At 43.5% G+C, this 27383-nt stretch overlaps 1 protein-coding gene across 3 annotated transcripts in view; it reads left to right on the top strand.

Annotated features, from left to right (window-relative positions):
* The window catches only part of RPS6KA5 (ribosomal protein S6 kinase A5), a 187623-nt gene that overhangs the window by 3655 nt on the left and 156585 nt on the right, over nt 1–27383 (top strand). For all 3 annotated transcript variants that reach the window (XM_075129833.1, XM_048852700.2, XM_048852699.2), the window contains exon 2: nt 26798–26869. Coding sequence is in view for 2 of the 3 variants with exons in the window: in XM_048852700.2 (XP_048708657.1) it covers nt 26798–26869 (72 nt within the window). In the remaining variant the exon portion in view is untranslated. The remainder of the gene's footprint in view (nt 1–26797; nt 26870–27383) is intronic.

Raw genomic sequence — 27383 nt, 5'->3', positions numbered from 1 at the left:
CTGGTATGATATGGTAGCTTTGTTCTGCCCTGGAGCAGCACTAAGTAGTCAGAACATACTAGTTGGTTAGGCTAGTTTTACAACTGCTTTGAATCACCAAAACAACCAGAGTATACACCTCAGTTTCCCCCTCCTTCCTGTGCTCCATGTTCCCCTACACATAAACACATCCCTCAATAGTTCCCTCCCATCTCTTGAATAGGTCTGGCAGAGCCAGTAGAGTAGTAGACTGGGATTCTGTAAGGAGTTGTTTTAATCTGTTTTCCTAAATAAATGTTATCTTTTTTTTCTTTTTTTTTTTTTGGGGGGGGGGGGGGGGGAGAAGTTGTTTTTGAGTCACAAGGTCTTGATGGAAAAGGTTAGAGGTGCCAAAACTTGGCGTATCAGGTTAACACAGTTGAGAAACCGGGTACTGTAGCTTAGAGATCTAGTCTGAGTTGTTGGACTGCAGGGTTCCACCTAGACAGAGGTGGAGGAAGCCAGGCCTATCATTCTGAAGGATGCACTTGAGAGTGACAAAAGGGGTCTTATGTGCAGCTTGCCCTTTAACTGTGCCAATCTTAAATTTAAAAAAAAAATCTTCAAATGTAGCCTACTTGGAAGATATTACAAAAGTTCAGAGGTATTGAATTTTTTTAAAAAAAATGTTGACCAGAATGCCTCAATAAACCCCACTTAAACCTTTCTTTTCCCCTCCACACTGATATTGGGTCAGCACTTCGGGCTAAGGAAGGCTAGATGTGGATCCCTTCAGGACCAGTTAGTGTAACTTGAATTGTCTGGAAAAGTTATGAAAGAACTTAGTATTCCCTGCCATCTTTCTGTCTTGCTTATAACTACTTGTAATAGAGTTTAGCATCCCCAACTTCTGAACCCTTAGTGCTGTGCACTGACTTCTCTTTTGGGGACTATAACAGTTTTAAAGGAGGTCAAACTTTTGGCTTGAACTAGTTTGCAGTGTCCCTTTCAACAATGTTTTGTAGTCACAGTGATTCTCATGAACTAATGCTGAAATCAAGACTTTCAGTTTGCATTTTTATCAACCCTTTTCCTTTCTCTTTCTAGTTCATTCTCAAAATAAAATTAAAAGTAGGGATGACAGTAGAATTGAAAAAAAATTAGATTAGTGTCTTAGAAGGAATAAAGCATTGCTATACTTTTCATATCTAATAAAACCTTAATGACTGGCAGTGTTCCAGGCATTTTATATTCTATTTCTGATGTTTTAATAATAGTATTTATTGTCACTCTACTTTGAGTGTGATGCGTACAAGCTGTTTATATAAACAACCGAATGTAGAAAATCTTTATCATAGGGTTTGCAGGTTTTTTACAGTTCTAAAATAGATAAAATTTTATAGCTCAACCCAGTGTGGCTTGCAAATTTGAGAAATGTAGGTAAATGTACCATATTGTTGGCTTGTTCCTAATATGTTTATTTGCTGTATTAACCCAGGAGTGGCTTCAAAACTGCATAGTAGTTACATTTGAGTGCCTTCTGAAAGGTGCAGAATGCCTTCACTTACCACTGAAGTTAATAGGAGTTGAGGGTGCTCAGCACTTCACAAGGGGCTAGATTCAATCACCTCTCCATATGGACTGGAGAGTGTAGTGTGTGTCAATTTCCACCCCTCCTTGCTCCAGCCAAGAGCAGTAAGCTGACTGTGGCACGGTCTCCGGCCTTCAGGAGGGAGTCCTGTAGGGTTAGGAACCATGTGGGTCATGGGTTCAAGAGTAGTAAATGTGTAGGTCAGGTTTGGGAAGTGGAAAGCCCATGAGTAGTTGGTACAGGGCTGGGGATGCACATTGTTCCACCATCGTCAAACTGGTCCTGCAGAGAGTACTTGGGGAAATGCTTAGTTAGCTCCTGAGTTTGGCCGTTCTGCTAGCTTGGGTGGCCTTTTCCCTTTGTAGATGCTGAAAGATCTGCAAGGCTTGGGGTCTGGTTTCACAGCATATCTTTCCTTTCCAAAATAGAATGATCTGGGAGGAACTCAAGTAAGGAGATTCTTCTGGAATTTCTGCTGTAGCCTGTTCCTACACCCAAGTTAAGACCTTGAGCATGTTGAAGGATTTCAATGGTCACCGATAATTCATCTCTTCTTAAATATTTAATTGCCTATCTGGAAGAATTGTCCTTCCTGCTAATTAAATACTACTTGTACACAAGTGCTTTGGTAGACTTCAGCTTGCCATTTTTAAAAAGGCAGACAGAAAATACCATGTCCCAGCACAAGGCTTTGTGCAATTCTTTATGCACTCAGTGCCAGCTTCCCCGGTTGTTACTGCTTCAAATGAGAGGTCCAAGCAGATCCCAATACAGTCTGCTTCTAAGGAGAAGGCCTTTAAATGACTAGATCTGTTTGCCAGAAAAGCCTATTCCATAGTGAGCTTCCACATGAGGATATCCAACTGTGTGGCATTGCTTAAAAAATATTCTTTTGTTAATTGGGACTCAGTCTTAGAACTCTCATCCAAACTGTCAGAAGTCTGTAGAGACCAGTTTGACATTTTGTCTCAGAAGGTCATCTGGTCAAAAAAGACATCTGTTCAGACAATCACTGATACAGTGGATACAACTTCTTGCTTGGTGGAAAATGCCATAGCAACGTGACAGTCTGTGGCTGGAATTCTTAAGCATTTGTTAAGAATTAACAGACGACGTTTGAGGATCTGCCTCTGAAGGACTTCAGCTGTTCCCTCTCCCTCCCCCTCTCCCCCGCAAAAAAACCCCACCCCAAAATCCCCTAATGAGTGAGGTCTCTTAAAGATTCCACAACAATACTCTGCTCTTTAGGAACATATGTGCTACCTCCTAAGTGACATCAGTATAAACTTCAGCCAGCCTAGACAATCTTTGTATTAGCACAAACAAACTGACATGTCTAGGAGGAAAGGGAAACCCTTCAAATACAGGCAGTCTGCATCAGCAACTGGAGCTTCTGCCCACCAAGGTTCAGCTTCTACCAAGCAAATCATTTAACAATAAGGGTGAGACACTGTACCATCTCTATCATCTGTTCTGGAACCCTATCCACACCCCGCCCCCTGACAGGCCCCCTGGGACTCCCACACCCTATCCAACCCCCGCCCCGTTTCCCATCCCCTGACTGCCCCCCCCAGAACATCCAACCCATCCAACTGCCCCCCGTCCCCTGACTGCCCGCCCCCCCCAGAACCTCCATCCCATCCAGATGATTAACAGGATAATGCACAAACTGAAAACCTCTTCCACATGGCCCCCTGTCCCCTGACTGCCCCCCAGGAGCCCTTGCCCCTTATCCAACACCCCCGATCCCTGCCCCCTTACTATGCTGCTCAGAGTGGCAGGACTGGCTTATTAGAAAGTCTGGGAGGTGGGCGGGCGCAAGTTGTGCTGCCCGGCAGGAGTGGCTGGCCAGAGCGCTCCCTGCATGGCGGCGTGGCTGCGGGGAAAAGCCAGGAACTAGCCTCCCCGGCCGGGAGCTCAGGGGCCGGGCAGGACACTCCCGCAGGCTGGATGTGGCTCACGGGCCATAGTTTGCCCACCTCTGTTATAGGTGTATCAGTGATCGTCTGGGGTGCCCGCTTGAGGCACCTTCAGTCTCTAGCCCTTTGGTTGTCACAGGAGTAATCTCTCCACATAAACATGCTGGAGTTAAACACCTATACACTGGGTTTAAGTCTTCCTGAAGTCCATCAAACAGCAGGTCATATAACTACTTGACAGTAAAAACAGGAGTTGGGCTTCATAACTATCCCCCTCAAAAGCTTTGTTTCATGAGTCTGTGCCCTAAGAGTCTACAGCTCCTTTGTATTCAAGCTAGTTTGATAACACTTTTGTTTTCTTTTTCTCTTTATCTTTCTTTTGTCTAATTCTTTCTGCTTAGTTGTCTGGAATCCAGATACTTTTGATATGCCATGACAATTGAGAGAGACTTCAATTAAAAAAAGAACAGAAAGATTGGCAAGATTCCAGTTTGTTTAGATTGAGTTGCAACTTTCACTTCTTGCTGAGGATAAGGAACAGAAAGAAACTGTTACTGCTTGAGCGGAAGCAGAACCAGATGAAGAATATCTGTCCTTCGAGACATAAGTATCTCACTTGAGAGTCAGTAATTTTTTATTCATGTTAAGAAATGTTACAACTATAATTCCTGAATTTCAGAAATTTATATAGGAACCTCTGTGTGTCGGGTGCTGTTATCCTTCTGCCCTATTGATACCCCTTTCTTGATTAGAACAATCAGTTGTACTTATCTGCTGCTAATTTTGCCAATTGTCATAAACAGGCTGTCCTCTGATTCTTCAGAGTTACATATTTCATTAGGTTTGGATTTTTAAAATTTTTGTTCTTCATCAAGAGCTTTTGTGCATCCCCATGTCTTGGATATGGTGCCCTAGACACTGAGCTGTGGAACTGCCTTGAAAATTAGGAAGTGCATTCATGGTCTGGTGTGAAGGTGACACAACTGTCCTACCCTATAAGGGAGTGCATCCCTGACTGCCTCAGTTCCTTTGCCATTGCCACAGAGAGCTAACAAAACTCACTTTTCATGTCCTTTGGCTATTCCTAGTAATCTAATTCTTTTCTTGTACATAGATTAGATTAGTTCAGTGAAGTGTTAGCATAGTTTTTTAAGTGGTCACTTGCCTTAGGTAGCCCCTACAATCATGTTGGTCCCTGTATCCTTTAAGAAGTGTGTGCCTTACTCAGTGATGATTCCTGAGGTGAACACCTGTGTTAGATGTCTCATATGCCTGGGAGAGACCTGCTTTGTATCCCAGTGTGTGATGTGTCGTGCTTTTGCTCCCTGGGCAGCTGTTAAAAAAAACATTCTGAGGCTTTGGGTGTAGTGGCTTCTTGGTGCCTATAAATAGCTTCTTTAGCTGTTCCTTTGGGAGTAGCAAGGCCGGCCTCTATGTCAAGATCTTCCAATAAAGAGCTATGATGCACCTCATCACCCCAGCTTCAGCACCACCCTCCATATTATGTCCAAGTTCTGTGTCTCCAAGACCACCTTCTGGGGTTGAATTTGCTGTCCCTGGCATTCTGGACATTTGGCTGTCTACTGTCTTTTCAACACCAGTATGGAAGAGAGCTTAACAGGGTGTACCCAGTACCTTCTAAGGATTACAGTACCTTCTAAGGATTATCAGTTTTTACTCCAGTGCCTTCTGAGAAATTCTGTGACGGTATCTGCAATAGAGAAACTTTCTAGAGGTGTTAAGGCATCTCAGTCTGCTCCCTCAGATGGGGAAAGCCATAAATTGGATACTTTTATCAGAAAGACGTAGACTCCTGATTCTTGGGTTTTCATGTAGCCAGTTATCAGGCTATCCTATCCCGTTATAACTATGTTCTGTGAGATGCCATGAGAGTAAGGAGTCTAAAATACAAGTAAGAAGTCTGGATTCCCAGATGGCTGTATACTTTGTGGTCCTGATAATAGGGCCCTATGAAATCCTTTTTATTATTATGGATTTTTGGATTTATTATTTTCTGATTTTTTTTAATAAATGGAAAAATTAATTCTGTCTTTGTTTTTTAATCAAAATCTTGTGATATGTTGACAACAATTAAATAGCCTTACTTAATTGCATATAAATGTTCAGAATTGGATTGCAATGGGGAAAAGCTGATTTTTACAAAAATCTCCTACAATTTAAACAAAACATCCTGCTGATATAGGGTATATGTTAAAAGTAACACAATTTATATCACTTTTTAAAGTAGCACTTGGTAATATGACCAAATTGACATTGCTGAACTGTGTGTGTGTGTGTGTGTATATGTGTATATATTAATATTATGTGTGTATATGAGACCCTATATGTCTTAAATGTTAAGGAAATTTGCCCTCTAAAAAATGTCATTTCAAGGGCATACTCCTATATTAAGAAAGTTAGTAAGAGACCTGGTTCAAGGCTGTAACAACCTGATAGAATTAAGAGCTCTCCAGGAATTGTAATAAATAAATAATGTCCCTGGGGTCCATAGTCCAAGTGAAAAAAGGAAACATTTTTATTTTATGACTGAGAAATAGAGAACTGTACAATAGCTTCCCCTGATTTCCATTAGGAGCAACTGCATGACTGTCACACTGAAAATAAAACTTATCAGCTTTGTGGGAGAAACTTAAGGAGATTAGCACTCAGCAGGTCTCTTCTCTCAGCCAAGGCTAGCCAGAAACTGCTCTCTCCTGGATCTCCTCCTATCAGTTGGGTAATGAGGAGCTGTTTACCCACGTGAAGTGCTTTGAGTGCCCCTGTGTTCCCCGGGCTGCTGGCACTGCTGCTCTCTGTGGGGGCTGGCCAGGATGTAAGCTCTCCTGCTCCTGGGCACCGAGTAGCTGACACAGCCAGGGAAACGTGAGCCGAGGGCCAGGGGGAGAGGTGCTGCTGGTCTACCTCCTCAGGGACAGCCTTGCAGCAACGTCTCAGACCACAATTAAAGGCTTCTGGTTCCTCCAGCAAGAGCGAAAGCAGCCGTTCTTTTTCCTGTTTGCACTCCACTGTGATGCGAAACTCAGGGGGATGGGCAGGTGCCCCCACTCTAAATGGGGAGCTGTTCAGCTGCAACTCCTGATGTGAAACTGACATAGCGAGGAACTGAGTTCTCAGAAGCTGCTCTTAAATTCCGGATGCTAGCACTTCTCCACTAATCCCTGCACTCTCTCATGGCTCTAGCGCCCTGCACCTCCCTCCTCATATCCACTAGTCTCTTACCTCCAATGGCTACACATAGCTCATCCGTGCAGCCTGCCTGCTGCTGCGGTTCTATTGCTGGGGAGAACCTGGATTCCTTGGTGTTGCTTCAATTCCGCAATTCCGTCCATGTTTTCGTTAACGCAGATTTCATAGGGCCCTATGATAGTGCATGCCACAGTCCAGATTGGAGGCATCAGTGATGATTGTAATAGTGGGGTAGAGAGGAATAAATGATATCTTTTTGTATCTGTTCTTTTACCAATGGTGTTGCTGGAGTAGTCAGGGAGTTATGGTTATGTAGCTGTGGTTGTTGAGTGTGGTGAGATGCTACCCAGTGTTGTAAGGTTTCAGAGTAACAGCCGTGTTAGTCTGTCTTTGCAAAAAGAAAAGGAGTACTTGTGGCACCTTAGAGACTAACCAATTTATTTGAGCATGAGCTTTCGTGAGCTACAGCTCACTTCATTGGGTCTCCTTTGGATACAAGCAAAAGGTGGTATTTGGGTTGATGAGGCCACTGGGTCTTGGAGTTTTAAGAAAAACTGCATAGTTTGTTCTGGTTGTACCATTAGCGTCTCCTGGGAGAAAGGGCCTGGCTTGAGTGGAGTCTGGGGCTGCTCTAATAAAAATGAGTCTCTGTGTAGGTTGCAGTGAGGAACTCTCCTAGTTAATTAGCAGTCCCAGAGATTTCAGGAGGGTGCACATGTAGTGAATCCCAACAGAGAGATTCCTTCTGAGAACTGTTCATTTGGAGCCAGCCATCCATCCAGGTAGGAATAAACAAATATGCCCTGATGTCTGCTACCTCCAAAAGGCACTTTCATGAAGTCTTGGTGCTATCGATAAATTGAATGGAAAGACGTGGAACTGGTATTGTTCTTGTCCACACACCCAACCTGAGATGGGTGGGTTTGGTTGCCCCATGAAGTCAGCATCCTTTAAATCAAGACCCACCTACTGGTCCCCTGCACTAAGGAAGGGATGATATCTGTTCATGTGAATATTCTGTAATTGAATAATCTTTTGAGATTTCTGTGGGCCAGATTGGGTTTAAGACAGTTGCTCTTCTTGGGGATTAGGAAGCAACATGAGTAGAACCCCTTTCCCTGGTTTTCTTATGGAACCTCGTCTGTGGTTCCCTTTTTGTAGGAGGGAATCTAGTTCCTCTAATACAGGGGTTCTCAAAGTGGGGGTCACGAGGTTATTACGGGGGGGGGGTCGTGAACTGTCAGCCTCCATCACAAACCCTGCTTTGCCTCCAGCATTTATAATGGTGTTAAATGTATTAAAAAGTGTGTTTAATCTATAAGGGGGGTCACACTCAGAGGCTTGCTATGTGAAAGTGGTCACCAGTACAAAAGTTTGAGAACTGCAATAGGATGCTCATGAGATGAGTCCCTGCATCATAAGGGAGGAAAGCAAGGTGGCTTGGTGGAGAACTGAATGGAATAACTGTCACAGATGGTTTCCAGTATCCTGCTATGGGAAGTAATTCTGCACCAGGAGACAAAGGTGTGCAGTAATCCACCATCCTGTCAAAACTGTTGCTTGGAGGCCAAAGCTGTTGGCTGAAATGCACAACAAAGAATTCTGTTTCTGCATTGAGATCTCTTATTGGATGCAGGCTTAGCTGAGGAAAAAGTGGTCCCATCTCTAAGGCTGCATCTTTTGTTGTGGAGAAAGACACTGTCTCTGGAAGTGGAATGGAAGATAAAAAGGGTCTTGTTCTTGTAGAGGATGTGTACTAAGCCTTAAGGGTCAAACTCACCTTTGAGGTTTTGATATTGTCCAAAGTCTAATCAGTCTTGACATTAAAAAGATCTATGCTTTCAAAAGGAAGGCTTTTGTTCTGTAGTGACTTAGGAGTAAGGCTTGAGGATCTAAACAATGAGTATTTTCTTAAGGTAATATCTGTGGCTGTAGCTCTTATGCTCATGTCTGAGGCATCATCATGTCTTTTGTTCATAGATGTGTTGCCCAGAAGGGATAATTTAGTCTGACCTCCTGTATAACACAGGCTATAGAACCTTTCCAAAATAATTCCTGGAGTATATCTTTTGGAAAAACATCCATTCATGATTTTAAAAACTGTCAGTGATGGAGCATTCACCATGACCAATTGTTCCATTGGCTAATTGCTCACTGTTAAAAATTTATACTTTATTTCCAGTCTGAATTTGTTTAGCTTCAGCTTCCAGCCACCAGATCGTGTTATACCTTTCTCTGCTAGATTGACGAGCCTGTTATTAAATATTTGTTCCCCAGGTGAGTACTTGTAAACTGTAATCAAGTCAACCTTTTAGTCTCTTTGTTAAGATAGACTGAACTCCTTAAGTCTGTCTATCGCTGTAAGGCAGGTTTTCTAATCCTTTAATCATTTTTATGGTTCTTCTCTGAACCCTCTCCAATTTATCAACATCCTTCTTGAACTATGGGCACGAGAACTGAACACAGTATTCCAGCAGCAGTGACACCAGTAAAAAATAGAGGTAAAATAACTTCTCTACTCCTACTTGAGATTTTCCTGTTCGTCTGAGGATTGTATTAGCTCTTTTTGCAGTAGGGTCACAGTGGGAGCTCGTGTTCAGCTGATTGTCCACCATGACACCCACATCTTTTTCAGAGTCACTGCTTCCCAGGGTGGAGTTCCCAATCTTGCAAATATGGCCTACATTCTTTGTTCCTAGGTGTATACATTTACATTTATCTGTATTAAATGCATGATGTTTGCTTGTGCCCAGTTTAACATGAGATCCAGATTGCTCTGAACATAAAAACGACCATACTAGGTCAGACCAGTAGTCCATCCAGCCTGGTACCCTGTCTTTGGACAGTGGCCAGTGCCAAGTGCTTCAGAGGGAATGAACAGAACAGATAATCAAGTGATCCATCCTGTCGCCCATTCCCAGCATCTGGCAAATAGAGACCAGGGACACTTCAGAGCACGGTTTTGTATCCCTGTTCATTCTGGCTAATGGTCATTGATGGACCTAGCCTTCATGAACTTATCTTGGTTTTTTTTTTTAAACCCTATTATGGTGTTGGCCTTCACAACATCCTCCAGCAAAGATTTCCACAGGTTGAGTGTGCGTTGTATGAAGAAATACTTCCTTTTGTTTGTTTTTAAATCTGATACCTATTAATTTCACTTGGTGACCCCTAGTTCTTGTGTTGTGTTACTTTCTCCTTACCAGTCATGATTTTATAGACCTCTATCATATCCCCCATTAGTTGCCTCTTTTCCAATATGAGCATTACCAGTCTTTTTAATCTCTCCTCATATGGAAGCTGACAATACCCCTAATAATTTTTGTTGCCCTTTTCTGTACCTTTTCTAATTCAAATATATCTTTTTTGAGCTGTGGCAACCACATCTGCAGGCAGTGTTCAAGATGAGGGCATACCATAGATTTATATAGCGGCAATATGGTATTTTCTGTCTTATCTATTTGTTTAATAATAATTCCCAATATTCTGTTAGCTTTTCTGACTGCCGCTGCACATTAAGTGGATGTTTTCAGAGAACTATCCCCAATGACTCCAAGATCTCTTTCTTGAATGGTGACAGCTAATTTAGACTTCATTTTAAATGTAGAGTTGGAACCTGTCTTCTCCATTTACCACACCAGTTTTTGTCAACTTGTAGTCCATAGAGCTAACTTAAAGGTATTTTATGCAGCAGTAATGCAAGAAACCTATAGACATACATACTTAAAATATTAGCTTAAGCAGTTAGCATTAGGCTTTGAGGCCTATGAGCTATTGCATAAGTGAGTTACCCACCAGTAACCTGAATTATTGGGGAACTGGGAATACTACATTTATTTGGGTTGGAACAAAGATAAATTTTAAGTAATTATAAGTCAAAGCATAATAAGTCGCATTTGGTCAGATGATGAAATAAAAGCAAAATGCATTCTAAGCTGATCTTAACACTTTCAATGCCCTTACAAACTTAGATGCTTCTCATCACAGGCTGGCTGGTTGCCCTTCAGCCAGGCTCTCCCCTTTGATCAGCGCTTCAGTTGCTTGGTGGTAATGTCCGTAGATGGAGGTTGAAGAGAGTTGAAGAGCATGGGAAACGTCTCTTCCTTTTATCATGTTCTTTCTTCCCTCTTGGCTTTGCCCCACCCCACTTCAGAGTCAGGTGAGCATTACCTCATCGCGGTCCCAACCTTACCAAAGGAAGCAGGGTGACTCACTCCAGAGTCCAACAGATCTTTTCGTTGCTGCCTAAGCCAGCGTTCTTTGTTCCTGTGAGGCTGGGCTGGGTTTGTCCCATACATGCCCTGTTGAGGTGTGAACTGCCTCTCTGCTCTTGGAGAGTTTTTGCCTGGGCTTATTTTAAGCCATGAAGACACGTTTTCAGCCTCATAACTATATATGTGACATTACAACCTATAACATCACTATAACAACAATGTTCAGTGCATCATGAGCCTTCCGAAGACCTCTGACATGACAAACATTAGATACCACACAATCCTGTTATAAGGATGAACATGGGGGTGTATCCACGAGGTACAGAACGTCACAGCTTCCCTTCTGGACTAGAACAGTTATTTCTTATCCGCCTCTTTTACCATTCCCCTATGTAAATAAATCAGGGCAGACGTGGCCAACATCATATAAATATCACCAACTTGACCTCACCAGTGCTGGTATCCATTTCTTCTGCAGCTAGTTGGGGAACTGCTGGTCTGCCTTCCTTTGCTTCCAGGCCTTGTACCTCAAAAAAGAGGGCTTTGCATCCAAATCTGTAGACACTCCATCAGGCAGCGTGGTGGATAACTTATTAACTACTGTGGGTTGCCTCTGTTCACAGATAGTTCAAGCTGTTCTTTTGCAATGCAGAAAGAAATCCACCCTGAAATGTTATAAACAGAAGTGGAGACATTTCACTTTGTGGATGAATAGTAAGACCCAGTCTTAAGCAGGAATACCTGGAATCTTAGAATACCTTTTTACATGTAATGCCTCAAGGTTTAGCCATAGCCTCCCTGAAAGTGCATTTGGCTGCCATATCTACTTGCCACAGTTTTACTAAGGATATACTTACCTTTTTTTCACTTCACAGTCTCCAGGTTGGTTAATAGTATGGTTAATAATTAATAATAGTACTTAGCTCTTATACAGTGCTTTTCATCAGTAGATATCAAAAAGCTTTACAGATGATGTCAGTATCATTACTCCTTGGCTTTCCCGATGATGTCAGTATCATTACTCCTTGGCTTTCCCCTCCATCAGAGAGCCACTGCCTTGTGTCCACCTTATGAACTCTTTGCACAAGCACCCCTAGAGAATGTGTCAAAGTGGCCTTCCTGGTATAGCTGTTACATTTGTTAGGAGGGTAGGTGAGCTCAGTGCTCTGATCATTCAAGATCCATATGGTATTCCACATGGATAAATGGTCTGAGGCCCTATACTACTTTTATGCCCAAAGGTGGTCTCAGATTTACACCTTTCTTAGCACATTTCTGTCGGCTTGTTCTTTCTCAGACCCCATATTCACCCAGGCTAATCTTGTCCATGCACTTTGTGTGAAGAGGTACTCTGTTCCTTATCATCTGATCTTTAGATGTCCCTTCTAGCTCTACGTTTCTATGGCTGACTTCTAACCAGGAAAAATCCGAAGATGTCATATTTTAAAATCACACCAATCTTATTTATAGAAAAGCTGTTTTAGTTATAACACTGCTAAGAAATTGAATAGTTTTAAATCTCTTCTCCAACACCTTTGCAGTTTAACTCGTATTTACGGTGCCTCGCTTTACAAGGTAGAAGGATACAAGAATAGTTGCAGTACAGTTTTTAAAAACCTTCCTAAAACATTTCTAATTTTTGTTATGTAATATGTGGCATATTCAGAATACATGATGATGTAATATGGAGTGAAGGTTTTATTAGCATCTATTTAGGATGACCTGCATGATTCACCTGTAGCTCCACCACTCATGTGAAATGTGGGCATTCCAATAAAATCTGTATATTTCATTTCTATACATATTCATGAATAATCAAATATATAACTTACTTTCGTAGGCATGATGTACCCTTAAACAAGTGTAAAAGACTTTTAATCCCTTAATTACTGGAAATGTTTTTTTGAAAAATATTCAGGATTGGGTTACACCTTGTAGGTGGGTTGTTTGGGTATATAACAACAACGGGGAACAGGTGAGCAGAGCAATCCAGGAGAAGCAGCCATGGAGTAATACTGGAAAGGCACAATCTGGGGAGAGGAAGAGCAGTGGGATATATGGAGTGTAGCAAGTGAGAGAAAGTAGGAGATGAGCAAGAGGATGTGGATGAGGGAGGTGTTTTTGTTTTTTTGTTTTTTAAACGTTACACCAAAATAAGTAATGTAGCCTCATTAGGGACAGCAGCTAGTCCATGGCTCCTTGAGAGCATGGGAGGTTTTAATATTCCATTATTACTTGGAGACGAGTTCTGGCATACTGTTGTAATGTTCTGTTCAGTATTGTTTCATGTTCGTTTTAAGAGGCAAAAGCAAAGAGGGCCAGAGTTTTGCCTGGAGTGTTTAGTGGTATAGTTTTTAGTGATAACTTATTATGGGATAGGAATACCCTACATAAGTGGCTTGACTATATATTTTTATTCTTTTTAATGTTTGTGTCAGCACAGTTGAATAACACTGCGTCTACTTATGTAGCACCTTTTAATACCAAAGCTGCTTAGGGTATCAGATTGTAGTTGCTCTTCTCCAATATAGAAAAAAATTCTTTTCTCTCAAGCTCATTATTGGCAGATTTCTTTGAGAATGTGTGCCTGTATTAAGTAATGAGGATTATCTATCCTCTGTGTTAAAAATATTTTGCTGCTGTTTTGGGTCTAGACCAGGGGTAGGCAACCCTACACTGCCCGGGTCCTGGCCACCGGTCCGGGGGGCTCTGCATTTTAATTTAATTTTAAATGAAGTTTCTTAAACATTTTATAAACCTTGTTTACTTTACATACAACAATAGTTTAGTAATATATTATAGACTTATAGAAAGAGACCTTCTAAAAATGTTAAAATGTATTACTGGCACACAAAACCTTAAATTAGAGTGAATAAATGAAGACTCGGCACACCAATTCTGAAAGGTTGCCGACCCCTGGTCTAGACTTATAAAAAATAAATTCTGCACTATAATTGTGGAGAGGATGCAAGTACTAATATACTGCCTTTTGCAATGGTGGTTTGAGAAGAATGATTCTCTTACTATAATGTTATAGAAAACAGGAATATTTGGAATTCATCAAAGAATATTACCATAAGAACTTAAAAATGCTTCTGCAAAAGAATAGTTATGGACTTACTATTACTGATGATCCATCCTGTCTTTTGGTTGAGACAAACTATTTCAGAAATGATAAACTTTTCTGAGATGTGCCAGTGAAGAAGAGAAACTGGGTTCCTGATATAGTTGGGCTTTTAACTTGACTTTTGCATTTCTGGGAGATGTCTGCAGTGAGTACTTGAGTGGCTTAAACAAGTGAATGAACAAATGAAAAACAAAGTTAAGGTCTTGATCTTACAATAGGCATATAATTTTATTCATGTAAGCAATCCCATTAAGACAGTTTTTGATAGCTCAATAAAGGAGATTACAGATTTCTAAAAACTGCATAGACTGAATTGACACATTGTCCTTTGCTACCTCGTAATTATAGCTTTTTTGTTTCTTGCAGTGTGCAGATAGTTTTTCTTCTTCGAGTGATTGCACATCTGCATTCCATTTTAAGTATGCACTGCACTGAGCAGTTTCTGGAAATTTTCCCCTCAATGGTACCCTTTGGGGCAGCTCGAATGCCCTCTGCAGTCCTGCACCTGTAGCACTGGTATAAGGCGTCCAGCCGACCCTGTGTCTCCTCAGTTCCTTCTTACAGCCTGTAATGGTTGCTGGAACTGCTATCCTTGCTTTGGCAAGCTCTCTGTGGTATTTGTTTTCTTATATCTGTATCTAGTTAGTTATTTTGTAGTCAGTTTTAGCTAGTTTTAATGAAGTTCTGTAACTGTGTGTTAGTGGAGTTTTTGTCCGTTCCCTGGTGCCAAGGCATGCCTCAGTCACTGGACTTTAAGCCCTGCGCCTCTTGCAACAAAGCTATGCACCTGGGCAACCCGCATTCAAGCTGCCTGAAGTGCCTGGAAGAAGCTCACGTTTGGGACTGTTGCCAGTAGTTTTTCAGTAGAGGAGTAGTTTTTAGGATTTTAAGGACTTGGGGATGCCGTTTTGCCGATCTCCTGTCCCCCTACCCCCAGCACCCATGCCTGGGTACTGGATTATGCCAAAGATGCCGGGGTTCAAGATCTGCTTCCCTTGCCCTCGCTCATTCTCAGTCAGCAATGAGCACGAACACTGCCTTTACTGCTTGGGGGAAGCCCATGTCGTATCCAGGTACAGTATCTGCCTCTCTTTCCCAAGCCGTACCTGGGAAGGCTCTCCACCTCAAGAAGCACCTCATGGAGGTAGCCATGAGGCCACAGTCAAATCCAGAGTGAAAAACACCCTGTTTGGGCCTGAGCATTCAAGGAGCACACCTCGTACTTTGGAGCCCCAGTCCAGTTCCACTGGTTTCAGTGCTACAGACCCCATGCCGGGGCTTATTCGTGAGGCAAGGAAGCATGTGCATAAGCATGACAGTAAGTCTTCCTCAAGGCCCAAGAAGGATGCTGCACCTTTCATGAGTTCCAGCCATTGAGAAGCAGCGCATTCCAAGGCTCTCTGACACACACAACAAGAAGTTGCACAGGACATTGGACCTGCTCGTCCAGATCACTGAGCCGTGTACCCCTTCCTGATCAGCACCACCAAAATCAAGGGACTCTAGTTCTGGCTCTGGTTCCAACTTCGGAACATGTACTGCTGATGCTGGGGAGGCTTGAGTTGGTGCCCGGGCCTCATAAACTTTTTGTGTTGGAAAAGGTGAGGTCTCCACATCTCCTGGTGCACTCACCTCCTAAAAGAGGCTGCTCTCCTACATTGGACTTGCCTCCCTCAGGTCGTGTTCCTGATCATTCCTCTATAGCTTACATGGTTCTGCCAGCACTGCTGTTCAAGCAGGGCTCTGACTTCTCAGCATGGTAGGACTCGGTTGGAATGCAAAGTCCACCCCCTCATACCATTGGCATGACTTTCCGAAGATGCTGCCAGCTCAGTGGCAGTACCTTCTCTTTCCTCAGCACAGGAGTCGTTAGTACCTAGCTCCATGGCCCTCCATAACAACTGCTGTTTGGCCATACTGGGGGTCTTGGGCACAATATCTACCTTTGCAACTTTCCCGATCCACCCAAGAGGAGTCTCCCATCTCACCACTCCACCTTTCATCAAGTAGACGTTCGAAACCAGGACTGGAGGATGCACCAATTAGCCTGACTTGGATACTACCCCCAGAACCAGAGTGGTTCCCCTCATTGTCTCTGTACGCAGAAGTGTCGTCAACTCCTTCCTCCCCTCCGGATGACTACCACCAGTTCCAAGAACTGTTGGGAAGCGTGGCTGATGCCCTCCACATCCCACAGGAGAAAGAACAGGACAGCCAACATCAGTTACTTGATATCTTCCATCCATCGGTACCTGCCAGCATGGTGCTACTGATGAACAGTGCCATTTTCCAGCTGTCCCAAACTGTCCGGCATGCTCAGGCCACTTGTGTTCCCACCCCAAAGGGGGTGGATAAGAGGTAGTATGTAGCAGCAAAGGAGTTTGAGTTTCTGTTTTCTCACCCTCCACTGAATTCTCTGGTTCCACAAGCAGCAATGGAATGGGCCAGGCAGCAACATCCACGTTCTTCTCCAGCGGATGAGGGTAAGAGACTGGACTTCTTAGGTAGTAAGGTCTCTCTTTTTTGGCCAGCCTTCAGTTTCAGATCTCCAATTACCTGGCATTATTAGCTAAATATGACTCTCTAAATTACACCAAGTTAGCAGACATTGCGGACAAGCTTCCTGAGCAGGATCGTGCCCGCTTCCGGACTGTCTTAGAGGAGGGCAAGCGGGGCAACAGGACAATGCTCCAGGCTGCTGTGGATTCAGATGCTGTGGATTCTTTGTGTACTCTGGCCACCGGCGGCATCATGCAGAAGAAATCCTGGTTGCACTCTTCTGGCTCCCCCAGGGAGGTGCAGAATACCATTGAGGGACCTCCCTTTCAATGAATTTCACCTTCTCAGCTAGAACACCGACAAGTCCCTGCACTCCCTCAAGGACTCCAGAGCCACCCTGTGATCACTGGTGTATCTGCACCTGCACCCAAGTGTAAGTTCTACTGTCCGCCTCCTGCACAACTGTTCAGAGCTCCTCAATTCTTTCATCAGCAATCATATGAGCTTCCTCGTAAGCGTCAGAAGACCCAGTGGTCCTGTCTACCTGGTCCGTCGGTACAGTCTTCGACACCACACACTCAGCCTTTTCATAAGCACATCTAGAGAGCCGTCAGCTACCTTGGATCCTACCGTACTTATGACCCACCTCTTTGGAGGATGCCAAGCACTCTTTCTGCCAGGTTGGAGTGTGATAACAATGGACAGGTGGGTCTTGGATGTCACTCAGCATGGCTATATGATTGAGATTACAACACTACCTCATCCACATCTCCCACCCCGATCCTGGTTTTGGGACCACTCTCGTGAGAGTAGCCTTGCCCTAGAAGTGGACTCCCTACTTCAAAAGGGAGCAATAGAGCCTGTTCCTATGGCCTTGCAAGACACAGGGTTTTGTTCCACATATTTCTTGGTACTCAAGAAGATGGGAGGATGGAGACTAATCCTAGATCTCTGTTGTCTCAACCGCTTCATATGCAAACCAAAATTTTGTATGGTCAGCCTTGCAGCCATTATATCATCACTAGAAAAAAAAGGCATTTGGTTTATGGCTCTCGATATGCAAGACGCTTATTTCCACATATATATTCATCCTACCCAAAGGCAGTTCTTGAGATTCACCGTAGGCCCTCAACACTTCCAATACAGGGTTCTACCGTTGGGTCTCACCACTGCTCTGTGGGTTTTTGCCAAATATTTTTTTATGTGGCGGTCCATCTCCGGCCTGAAGGAATCCTCATATTCCCTTAGCTTGATGATTGGCTGCTAGCAGCGCAATCCAGACATGGGGCCTGAGCCTCGACCTCCCTGCTGCTCATACTCCTTTCCACTCTGGAGTTGAGCATAAACATCAAAAAATTGATAATAGATCCCACACAGTCCTTAGAGTTCACGGGGGCATGCACTAATGTGGTCTCTGGGTGTGCCTACCTACCAGAAGACAGGTTCCAGATCCTGCAAGAACTGATTGCCATGGTGACTTCCAGTCATTCTGTTCCAGCCAGAACCTGCCTTTCCCTTCTCGGCCACATGGTGGCATGCATGTACATCACTTGCTCATCTAGCTTCTGCTATCTACAGCTGTAGCCACACAGAATCTATTCTCCTATGCACCATTCTGTGGATCTCTTCTTGACAGTTCCCCCTGATGTTCTCTCCTACCTTCGATGGTAGACAGACCCAGTTCAGGTTTGCACCGGGATACTCTTTTTTTTCCATCCTCCCCATGCATGACGATCATCACAGGTGCATCACTCAATTGATGGAGTGCTCCCATGGGCGAGCACATGACATAGGGAACTTGGACTGCTCGGGAATCCAGGATGCACATCAACATCCAAGAACTTAGGACTGTAAGGAAAGCATGTCATGAATTTCTCCCATCCTTTCTCTCCCGTGATGTTCTCATCATGTCAGACAACACCACCACTGTTTACTACATAAACAAACAAGGGAACATGAGGTCATCAGCACTTTGTGCAGAAGCAGTTAGTCTCTGAGACTAGTGCATCACACACGAGATCCTGTTGTCAGCAGCCTTTCTTCCGGGGACTCAGAATGTGATTGCTCTCTCAGTAGGAAATTTGTGGCTGATCACAAATGGGAACTACGTGACTCTGTGATTGCTGACATTTTTGACCTATGGGGACTCTGACAAGAGACCTTTTTGCCTCCTGCACCAACAGCAAATGCATCCAGTACTGCTGCATTGGTGGGTTCGGCAACCTTTCCCAAGGCGATGCCCTAGTCATCCGCTGGTCGGACCAGATCAATTTTGCGTTTCCTCCTCCAGCGCTCATAAGAATGGCCCTACTGGGTCAGATCAAAGGCCCATCTAGCCCAGTGGCCAGTGCCAGGTGCCCCAGAGGGAATGAACAGAACAGGTAATCATCAAGTGATCCATTCCCTGTCGCTCATTCCCAGCTTCTGGCGAACAAAGGCTAGGGACATCATTCCTGCCCATCCTGGGTAATAGCCATTGATGGACCTATCCTCCATGAATTTATCCAGTTCTTTTTTGAACCCAGTTATGGTCTTGACCTTCACAATGTCCTCTGGCAAGGAGTTCCACATGTTGACTGTGTGTTGTGTGAAGAAATACTTCCTTTTATTTGTTTTAAACCTGCTGCCTATTAATTTCATTTGGTGACCCCTAGTTCTTGTGTTATGAGAAGTTGTAAACAACACTTCCTTATCTACTTTCTTTGCACCAGTCATGATTTTATAGACCTCAATCATATCTCCCCTTAGCCGTCTCTTTTCCTCGATGGAAAGTCCCAGTCTTATTAATCTCTTCTCATATGGAAGCCATTCCATAACCCTAATAATTTTTGTTGCCCTTTTCTGAACCTTTTCCAATTCCAATATATCTTTTTTGAGATGGGGCGACCACATCTGCACACAGTATTCAAGATGTGGGCGTACCATGGATTTATATAGAGGTAAGATTATATTTTCTGTCCTATTTTCTAGCGCCTTCTTAATTATTCTCAGAATTCCATTCGCTTTTTTGACTGCCACTGCACATTGAGTAGATGTTTTCAGAGAACTATCTCCAATGACTCCAAGATCTCCTTCTTGAGTGGTAACGGCTAATTTATACCCCATCATTTTATATGGATAGTTGGGATTATACTTTCCAATGTGCATTACTTTGCATGTATCAACATTGAATTTCATCTGCCATTTTGTTGCCCAGTCACCCAGTTTTGAGAGATCCTTTTGTAGCTTTTTGCAGTCTGCCTGGGTCTTAACTATCTTGAGTAATTTTGTATCATCTGCAAATTTTGCCACCTCACTGTTTACCCCTTTTTCCAGATCATTTATGAATATGTTGAATAGGACTGGTCCCAGAACAGACCCTGGGGGACACCACTGTTTACCTCTCTTCATTCTGAATACTGGCCATTTATAACTACCCTTTGTTTCCTATCTTTTAACTAGTTACCAGTCCATGAGAGCAGCACCTTCCCTCTTACCCCATGACTGCTTACTTTGCGTAAGAGCCTTTTGTGAGGGACCTTGTCAAAGGCTTTCTGAAAATCTAAGTACACTATATCCACTGGATCCCCTTGGTCCACATGCTTGTTGACCCCCTCAAAGAATTCTAATAGATTGGTGAGGCATGATTTCCCCTTACTAAAACCATGTTGACTCTTTCTCAACCAATTATGTTCAGCTATATGTTTGACAATATTGTTCTTTATTATAGTTTCAACCAGTTTACCCGGTACTGAAGTCAGGCTTACAAGCCTGTAATTGCCGGGATCACCTCTGGAGCTCTATTTAAAAATTGGCGTCACATTAGCTAAACTCCAGTCATCTCGTACAGAAGCTGATTTAAATGATAGGTTACAGACTACAGTTAGTAGTTGTGCAATTTCACTTTTCTTCAGAACGCTTGGGTGAATACCATCTGGTCCTGGTGACTTATTACTGTTTAATTTATCAATTTGTTCCAAAATCTCCTCTAATCTCCCTCACGTCCTCAGCCTTGAACACTGATGCAAGGAATTCATTTAGTTTCTCCGCAATGGCGTTATCGTCCTTGAGCGTACCTTTAGCACCTTGATTGTTCAGTGGCCCCACTGGTTGTTTAGCAAGCTTCCCACTTCTGATGTACTTAAAAAACAAAAAAATTGCTATTACTTTTTGAGTCTTTGGCTAAACTGTTCCTCAAATTCTTTTTTGACCTTCCTAATTGTATTTTTACATTTCATTTTCCAGTGTTTATGTGCCTTTCTATTTTCCTCTCTAGGATTTAACTTCCACTTTTTTAAGGATGCCTTTTTGCCTCTCACTTCTTCTTTCACTTTGTTGTTTAGCCATGATGGCTCTTTTTTAGTTCTCTTACTATGTTGTTTTTTTTTTATTTGGGGTATACATTTAAGTTGAGCCTCTATTATGATGTCTTTAAAAAGTTTCCATGCAGCTTGCAGATATTTCACTTTTGGCACTGTACCCTTTAATTTCTGTTTAACTATCCTCCTTATTTTTGTGTAGTTCCCCTTTCTGAAATTAAATGCTACAGTATTGGGCCGCTGTGGTGTTTTTCCTGCCACAGGGGTATTAAATTTAATTATATTATGGTCACTATTACCAAGAGGTCCAGCTATAGTCACCTTCTGCCATGTGGCCTCTTTATGCACCTCTTGACCAATGTTCCCTCTAATTTTTGACGGGCCGTGTGCGCAAAAAATTTCTTGGGTGCAAATTGTTGTGCTTCTGTGCAAATTTTTGTACATGCGGTGTTTTGCCATGTGTGCGGGGTAGAGGATCTGTGTGTGCGTACATACGCGCACAGCTTAGAGGGAACAGTGGCCTTGACTACAAGGTTTTGGAGGGGCCTCTTATGGACTTGTCCTCCCATTTAACCGATAGCTTCCCAGTGGGACCGTAACCTTATCCTCACGGCGCTGGTGAAATTGCCCTTTGAACTGCTGGCCTCCTGTTCCCTGCCTCTTCTTTCCATGAGGGTCACCTTCCTGGAAGCTATTATCTTCACAACGAGGGTAGGTGAATTGGGGGCTATGATGGCGGATCACCTCCTTTACCATGTTCCATAAGGACAAAGTTTCCCTGCGCTTGCACCCCAAGATTTTGCCGAAGGTTGTTTCCCTTTTTTCATCTCAACCAGCCCATCCACTTGCCTGCTTTCTTTCCGAAAGGGCATGCATTAGTGGAAGAAAGACACTTTCACTCCCTTGGTGTCCTCAGGGCCCTGGCCTCCTACCTGCGAGGACGAGATCATTCAGGAAGTCCCCTAGGTTGTTTATCACTGTAGCAGAAAGGGTTAAGGGGCAAGCAATCTCCACTTAGAGGATTTCCAAGTGGATTTTGGGGTGCATTATGCTCTGTTATTGACTATTGGGACTATCTCTGCCCCTTGGAGTAAGAGCCTACTCCACGAGAGCGCAAGCATTGACTTTGGCTGCGCTTCACGACATACTGCCTACGGACATATATTGGGCAGCCACCTGGAGATCTTTACATACTTTCTCTTCCCATTACGCCTTGGTGCGAGACTCTGTGACAGATGCCTTTTTCAGTGCAGCTGTTCTCTGTTCCCGTAAGTCTTCCTCTCACTCTCCTCTTAATTAAGTACTCCTTGTCAATTGCCTTCAGTAGAATACAAGAGGGAGCATCACTCGAAGAAGAGGAGGTTACTTACCTGTAACTGGAGGTTCTTCGAGATGTGTGGTCCCTATCTGTATTCCACTTCTCCTTCCCCTGGGGACTTCTTGGATTGTGGTGGAGAAGGAACTGATGACACAGTCTGTCTTCCCCACCCTTTATCACCTTGGACAAAAGCAGGAGGCGAAGCAAGGGCACATGTGTGGATGAATGCACACTATTACTTTCAAAATCTCCAGCTCCAGACACATGGCATATGCGTATACCCTCAGTGATATACAGATAGGAACTATACATCTCAAAGAACCTCCTCTTCCCTCCACCTTGCCCCCACATACCATATCCATATAGGTTTCAATCCTTGTCATACTGGCTTCCTTGGAACTTGCAGACTCTGCTCAGAAATTCTTATCAATTGAGTAAGTTAACTCCATCTCATATCAAGGCACAGTCTGCTACAGCTCAAGCAGTCTCCTTGGGCTTTTTAAGAGGCATCTCTATATTTGAAATCTGAAGAGCTGCTTATTGGAGCTCCATACATGTTTGCAAGCCATTATTCTCTAGTGTCAGTCTCTATTTCCGATACACAGTTTGGCAGGAAAGTCTTACAGTACTTATTTAAATAGGTAAGTGGGGAAGTGGGATACCGGGAGGAAGCACGAGCAGGAGAGCGCAAGAGGGGAGGGCTCCTGCCTCATACTGAGAAAGCGGGACGATCAGCGAGTGCCTATACACAAATGCAAGAAGCCTGGGAAGCAAGCAGGGAGAACTGAAAGTCCTGGTACAGTCAAGGAATTATGATGTGTGTGGCATAACAGAGACTTGGTGGGATATCTCACATGACTGGTGTACTGTCATGGATGGATATAAACTATTCAGGAAGGACAGGCAGGGCAGAAAAGGTGGGGGAGTTGCATTATATGTAAGAGAGCAGTATGGCTGCTCAGAGCTGTAGTAAGAAACTTCAGAAAAACCTAAGAGTCTCTGGATTAAGTTTAGAAGTGTGAGCAACAAGGGTGATGTCATGGTGGGAGTCTTCTATAGACCACCGGACCAGGGGGGTGAGGTGGACGAGGTTTTCTTCTGGCAACTAACTGAAGTTACTAGATCGCAGGCCCTGTTTCTCATGGGAGACTTCAATCACCCAAGTATCTGCTGGGAGAGCAATACAGCAGTGCACAGACAATCCAGGAAGTTTTTGGAAAGTGTAGGGGACAATTTCCTGGTGCAAGTGCTGGAGGAAGCAGGTGGGGCAGAGCTCTTCTTGACCTGCTGCTCACAAACCGGGAAGAATTAGTAGGGAAGCAAAAGTGGATGGGAACCTGGGAGGCAGTGACCATGAGGTGGTGAGTTCAGGATCCTGACACAAGGAAGAAAGGAGAGCAACAGAATACGGACCCTGGACTTCAGAAAAGCAGACTTTGACTCCCTGAGGGAATTTATGGGCAGGATCCCCTGGGAGAATAACATGAAGGGAAAAAGAGTCCAGGAGAGCTGGCTGTATTTTAAAGAATCCTTATTGAGGTTACAGGGACAAACCATCCCGATGTGTAGAAAGAATAGTAAATATGGCAGGCGACCAGCTTGGCTTAACAGTGAAATCCTTGCTGATCTTAAACACAAAAAAGAAGCTTACAAGAAGTGGAAGATTGGACAAATGACCAGGGAGGAGTATAAAAATATTGCTCAGGCATGCAGGAGTGAAATCAGGAAGGCCAAATCACACCTGGAATTGCAGCTAGCAAGAGATGTTAAGAGTAACAAGAAGGGTTTCTATAGGTATGTGAGCAACAAGAAGAAAGTCAAGGAAAGTGTGGGCCCCTTACTGAATGAGGGAGGCAACCTAGTGACAGAGGATGTGGAAAAAGCTAATGTACTCAATGATTTTTTTTGCCTCTGTCTTCACAAACCAGGTCAGCTCCCAGACTACTGCACTGGGCATCACAGCATGGGGAGGAGGTGACCAGCCCTCTGTGGAGAAAGAAGTGGTTTGGGACTATTTAGAAAAGCTGGACAAGCACGAGTCCATGGGGCCGGATGCGCTGCATCCGAGAGTGCTAAAGGAGTTGGCGGATGTGATTGCAGAGCCATTGGCCATTATCTTTGAAAACTCATGGCGATCGGGGGAGGTCCCGGACGACTGGAAAAAGGCTAATGTAGTGCCCACCTTTAAAAAGGGAAAGGAGGAGGATCCGGGGAACTATGGGCCAGTCAGCCTCACCTCAGTCCCTGGAAAAATCATGGAGCAGGTCCTCAAGGAATCAATTCTGAAGCACTTAGAGGAGAGGAAAGTGATCAGAAACAGTCAGCATGGATTCACCAAGGGCAAGTCATGCCTGACTAATCTAATTGCCTTCTATGACGAGATAACTGGCTTTGTGGATGAGGGGAAAACAGTGGACATGTTATTCCTTGATTTTAGCAAAGCTTTTGACACAGTCTCCCACAGTATTCTTGCCAGCAAGTTAAAGAAGTATGGGCTGGATGAATGGACTCTAATATGGATAGAAAGCTGGCTAGATTGTCAGGCTCAACGGGTAGTCATCAATGGCTCGATGTCTAGTTGGCAGCCGGTATCAAGCAGAGTACCTCAGGGGTCGGTCCTGGGGCCGGTTTTGTTCAATATCTTCATTAATGATCTGGAGGATGGCGTGGACTGCACCCTCAGCAAGTTTGCAGATGACACTCAACTGGGAGAAGAGGTAGATACGCTGGAGGGTAGGGATAGGATACAGGGGGCCCTAGACAAATTGGAGGATTGGGCCAAAAGAAATCTGATGAGGTTCAACAAGGACAAGTGCAGAATCCTGCACTTAGGACAGAAGACTCCCATGCACTACTGCAGGCTGCGGACCATTCTGCAGAAAGGGACCTGGGGCTTACAGTGGGCGAGAAGCTGGATATGAGTCAACAGTGTGCCCTTGTTGCCAAGAAGGCTAATGGCATTTTGGGCTGTATAAGTAGGACATGATCGTTCCCCTCTATTTGACATTGGTGAGGCTTCATCTGGAGTACTGTGTCCAGTTTTGGGCCCCACACTACAAGAAGGATGTGGAAAAATTGGAGAGTCCAGCGGAGGGCAACAAAAATGATTCGGGGACTGGAACACATGACTTATGAGGAGAGGCTGAGGGAACTGGGATTGTTAGTCTGCGGAAGGAAGAATGAGGGGAATTTGATAGCTGCTTTCAACTACCTGAAAGGGGGTTCCAAAGAGGATGGCTCTAGACTGTTCTCAGTGGTAGCAGATGACCGAACAAGGAGTAAGGGTCTCAAGTTGTAGTGGGGGAGGTTTAGGTTGGATATTAGGGAAAACTTTTTCACTAGAAGGATGGTGAAGCACTGGAATGCATTACCTGGGGAGGTGGTGGAATCTCCTTCCTTAAAGGTTTTTAAGGTCAGGCTTGACAAAGCCCTGGCTGGGATGATTTAGTTGGGGGTTGGTCTTGCTTTGAGCAGGGGGTTGGACTAGATGACCTCCTGAGGTCCCTTCCAACCCTGATATTCTATGATTTTATGACTCCTAGCACCCAGCACCTTAGAGAGAGAGAGAGAAGAGAGAACTGTTTGGTGGTTGCCTTTAATGGGATCTATGCGGATAAATACTTAAAGAAAAATAATTATTTACCTTATAGTAACTGTGGTTCTTCAAGATGTTTTCTCCATACAGATCCTATGATCTGCTCCCCTTCTCTGCTAATCTTTATTCCTTTTAGCATTGGGGATTCTGTATTGGTGGAGGAACTGAATAGCAGTTAGGACTGCCCTGCTCTTTGCACCCTCAAGGGAAGGGCTTAAGGACATACCGCTAGTCAAAAAGAATCCAATCTCATGTGCATGCACATACAGAGTGGTATCCATGTGAATAAAACATTTTTGAAGAACCAGAATCACTGTAAGGTAAATAACCATTTTTATTAGTTTTGGAAGTGGCTACATGTATTTACAAAAATTGATAGCTTTGTAAAGTAGTAACTTATAAAATTCCTGGTATTTCATCCAGTTAGAATGTGTTCAAATTATATATCTGATGTTCTTGTCATTTGAATACACCTGTTTAATGAGCCTTCAAAAGACTGTTTTAATTTAATTTCACTTGAAAACATATTTAATACAGAATCCCAGATCCTGCAAATGTTCCCTCTGGATGGATCTTTTGTACCCATGTGGAACAAGTTGCAGCATCAGGGCCAGAATCAGCGCAAAAATGCTTTCACCTTTAGAGCACTTAAAATGTTTAGAATAATCAATAAGGCCCTGATCATCCAAACACTTTTGTACCTGCTTGAGAAGATATTTCTCACATGTAACTTATGGTGGACCACTTTGTACAAGAAATCCTATCACAGACTAATCTCCTTTACCAACACCTCATTTCCCGAGTACTGAGTCCTCAAAGCCTTTTGTTTTGTGAATGACCTGGAAGATCCCTGTGGACAATGGATAATCGAAAGACAATCGCTTAAGAGCTACTACCCTGGACTGTAGTTTGGTTTTATTTTAAATGTACAAAAATGTGGTGGTGTTTTTTTTTTTTCCGCTTTCATCCATTAAAATGTTCTCAAAGTGCAGAAATGTGTCAGAATATATGATGTATCAATGTGTTACATCTCTGAAGATTCTGACATGGAAATTTTTTCTTTTTTCTCAGCAAATTTCACAGGTCATGCAGAGAAGGTGGGCATTGAAAACTTCGAACTCTTGAAAGTTCTTGGAACAGGAGGTAAGACTTTTTTCTTTTAAGGTGACCTTTGGAAGTAATGTTCTTTAGTGCAGTTCTGTTTTCTAGCTCAGTTTTTGGAACAAATTATCTACAGAGTAATTGGAACAAATTATCTAGGCAGATTTGTGCTATAAAATAAGCAAAAGACAAGCTGGGATATGTAAAGAACAAATATGCACCATTCTATCATATCAAATTTTTTAACATGAAGCATCCTTTTGAAAAGATGGGCAAATAGAACAACATTTACTCAGTTGACAGTATAATAAAACATTTAAAATCTGGTACTAAGTTATAAGTCATACGCTTGTGTCAAGGTTCCTCCCCCACTCTGAACTCTAGGGTACAGATGTGGGGACCTGCATGAAAAAACTCCTAAGCTTATCTTTACCAGCTTAGGTCAAAACTTCCCCAAGGTACAAAATATTCCACCCGTTGTCCTTGGACCGGCCGCTACCACCACCAAACTAATACTGGTTACTGGGGAAGAGCTGTTTGGACGCGTTCTTCCCCC

The sequence above is a fragment of the Caretta caretta genome, chromosome 6 (assembly GCF_965140235.1).
Source record: "Caretta caretta isolate rCarCar2 chromosome 6, rCarCar1.hap1, whole genome shotgun sequence".
Classification (NCBI taxonomy): Eukaryota; Metazoa; Chordata; order Testudines; family Cheloniidae; genus Caretta; species Caretta caretta.
Note: the sequence above shows the minus strand (reverse complement) of the source record. Positions and strands in the feature narration are given on the sequence as shown.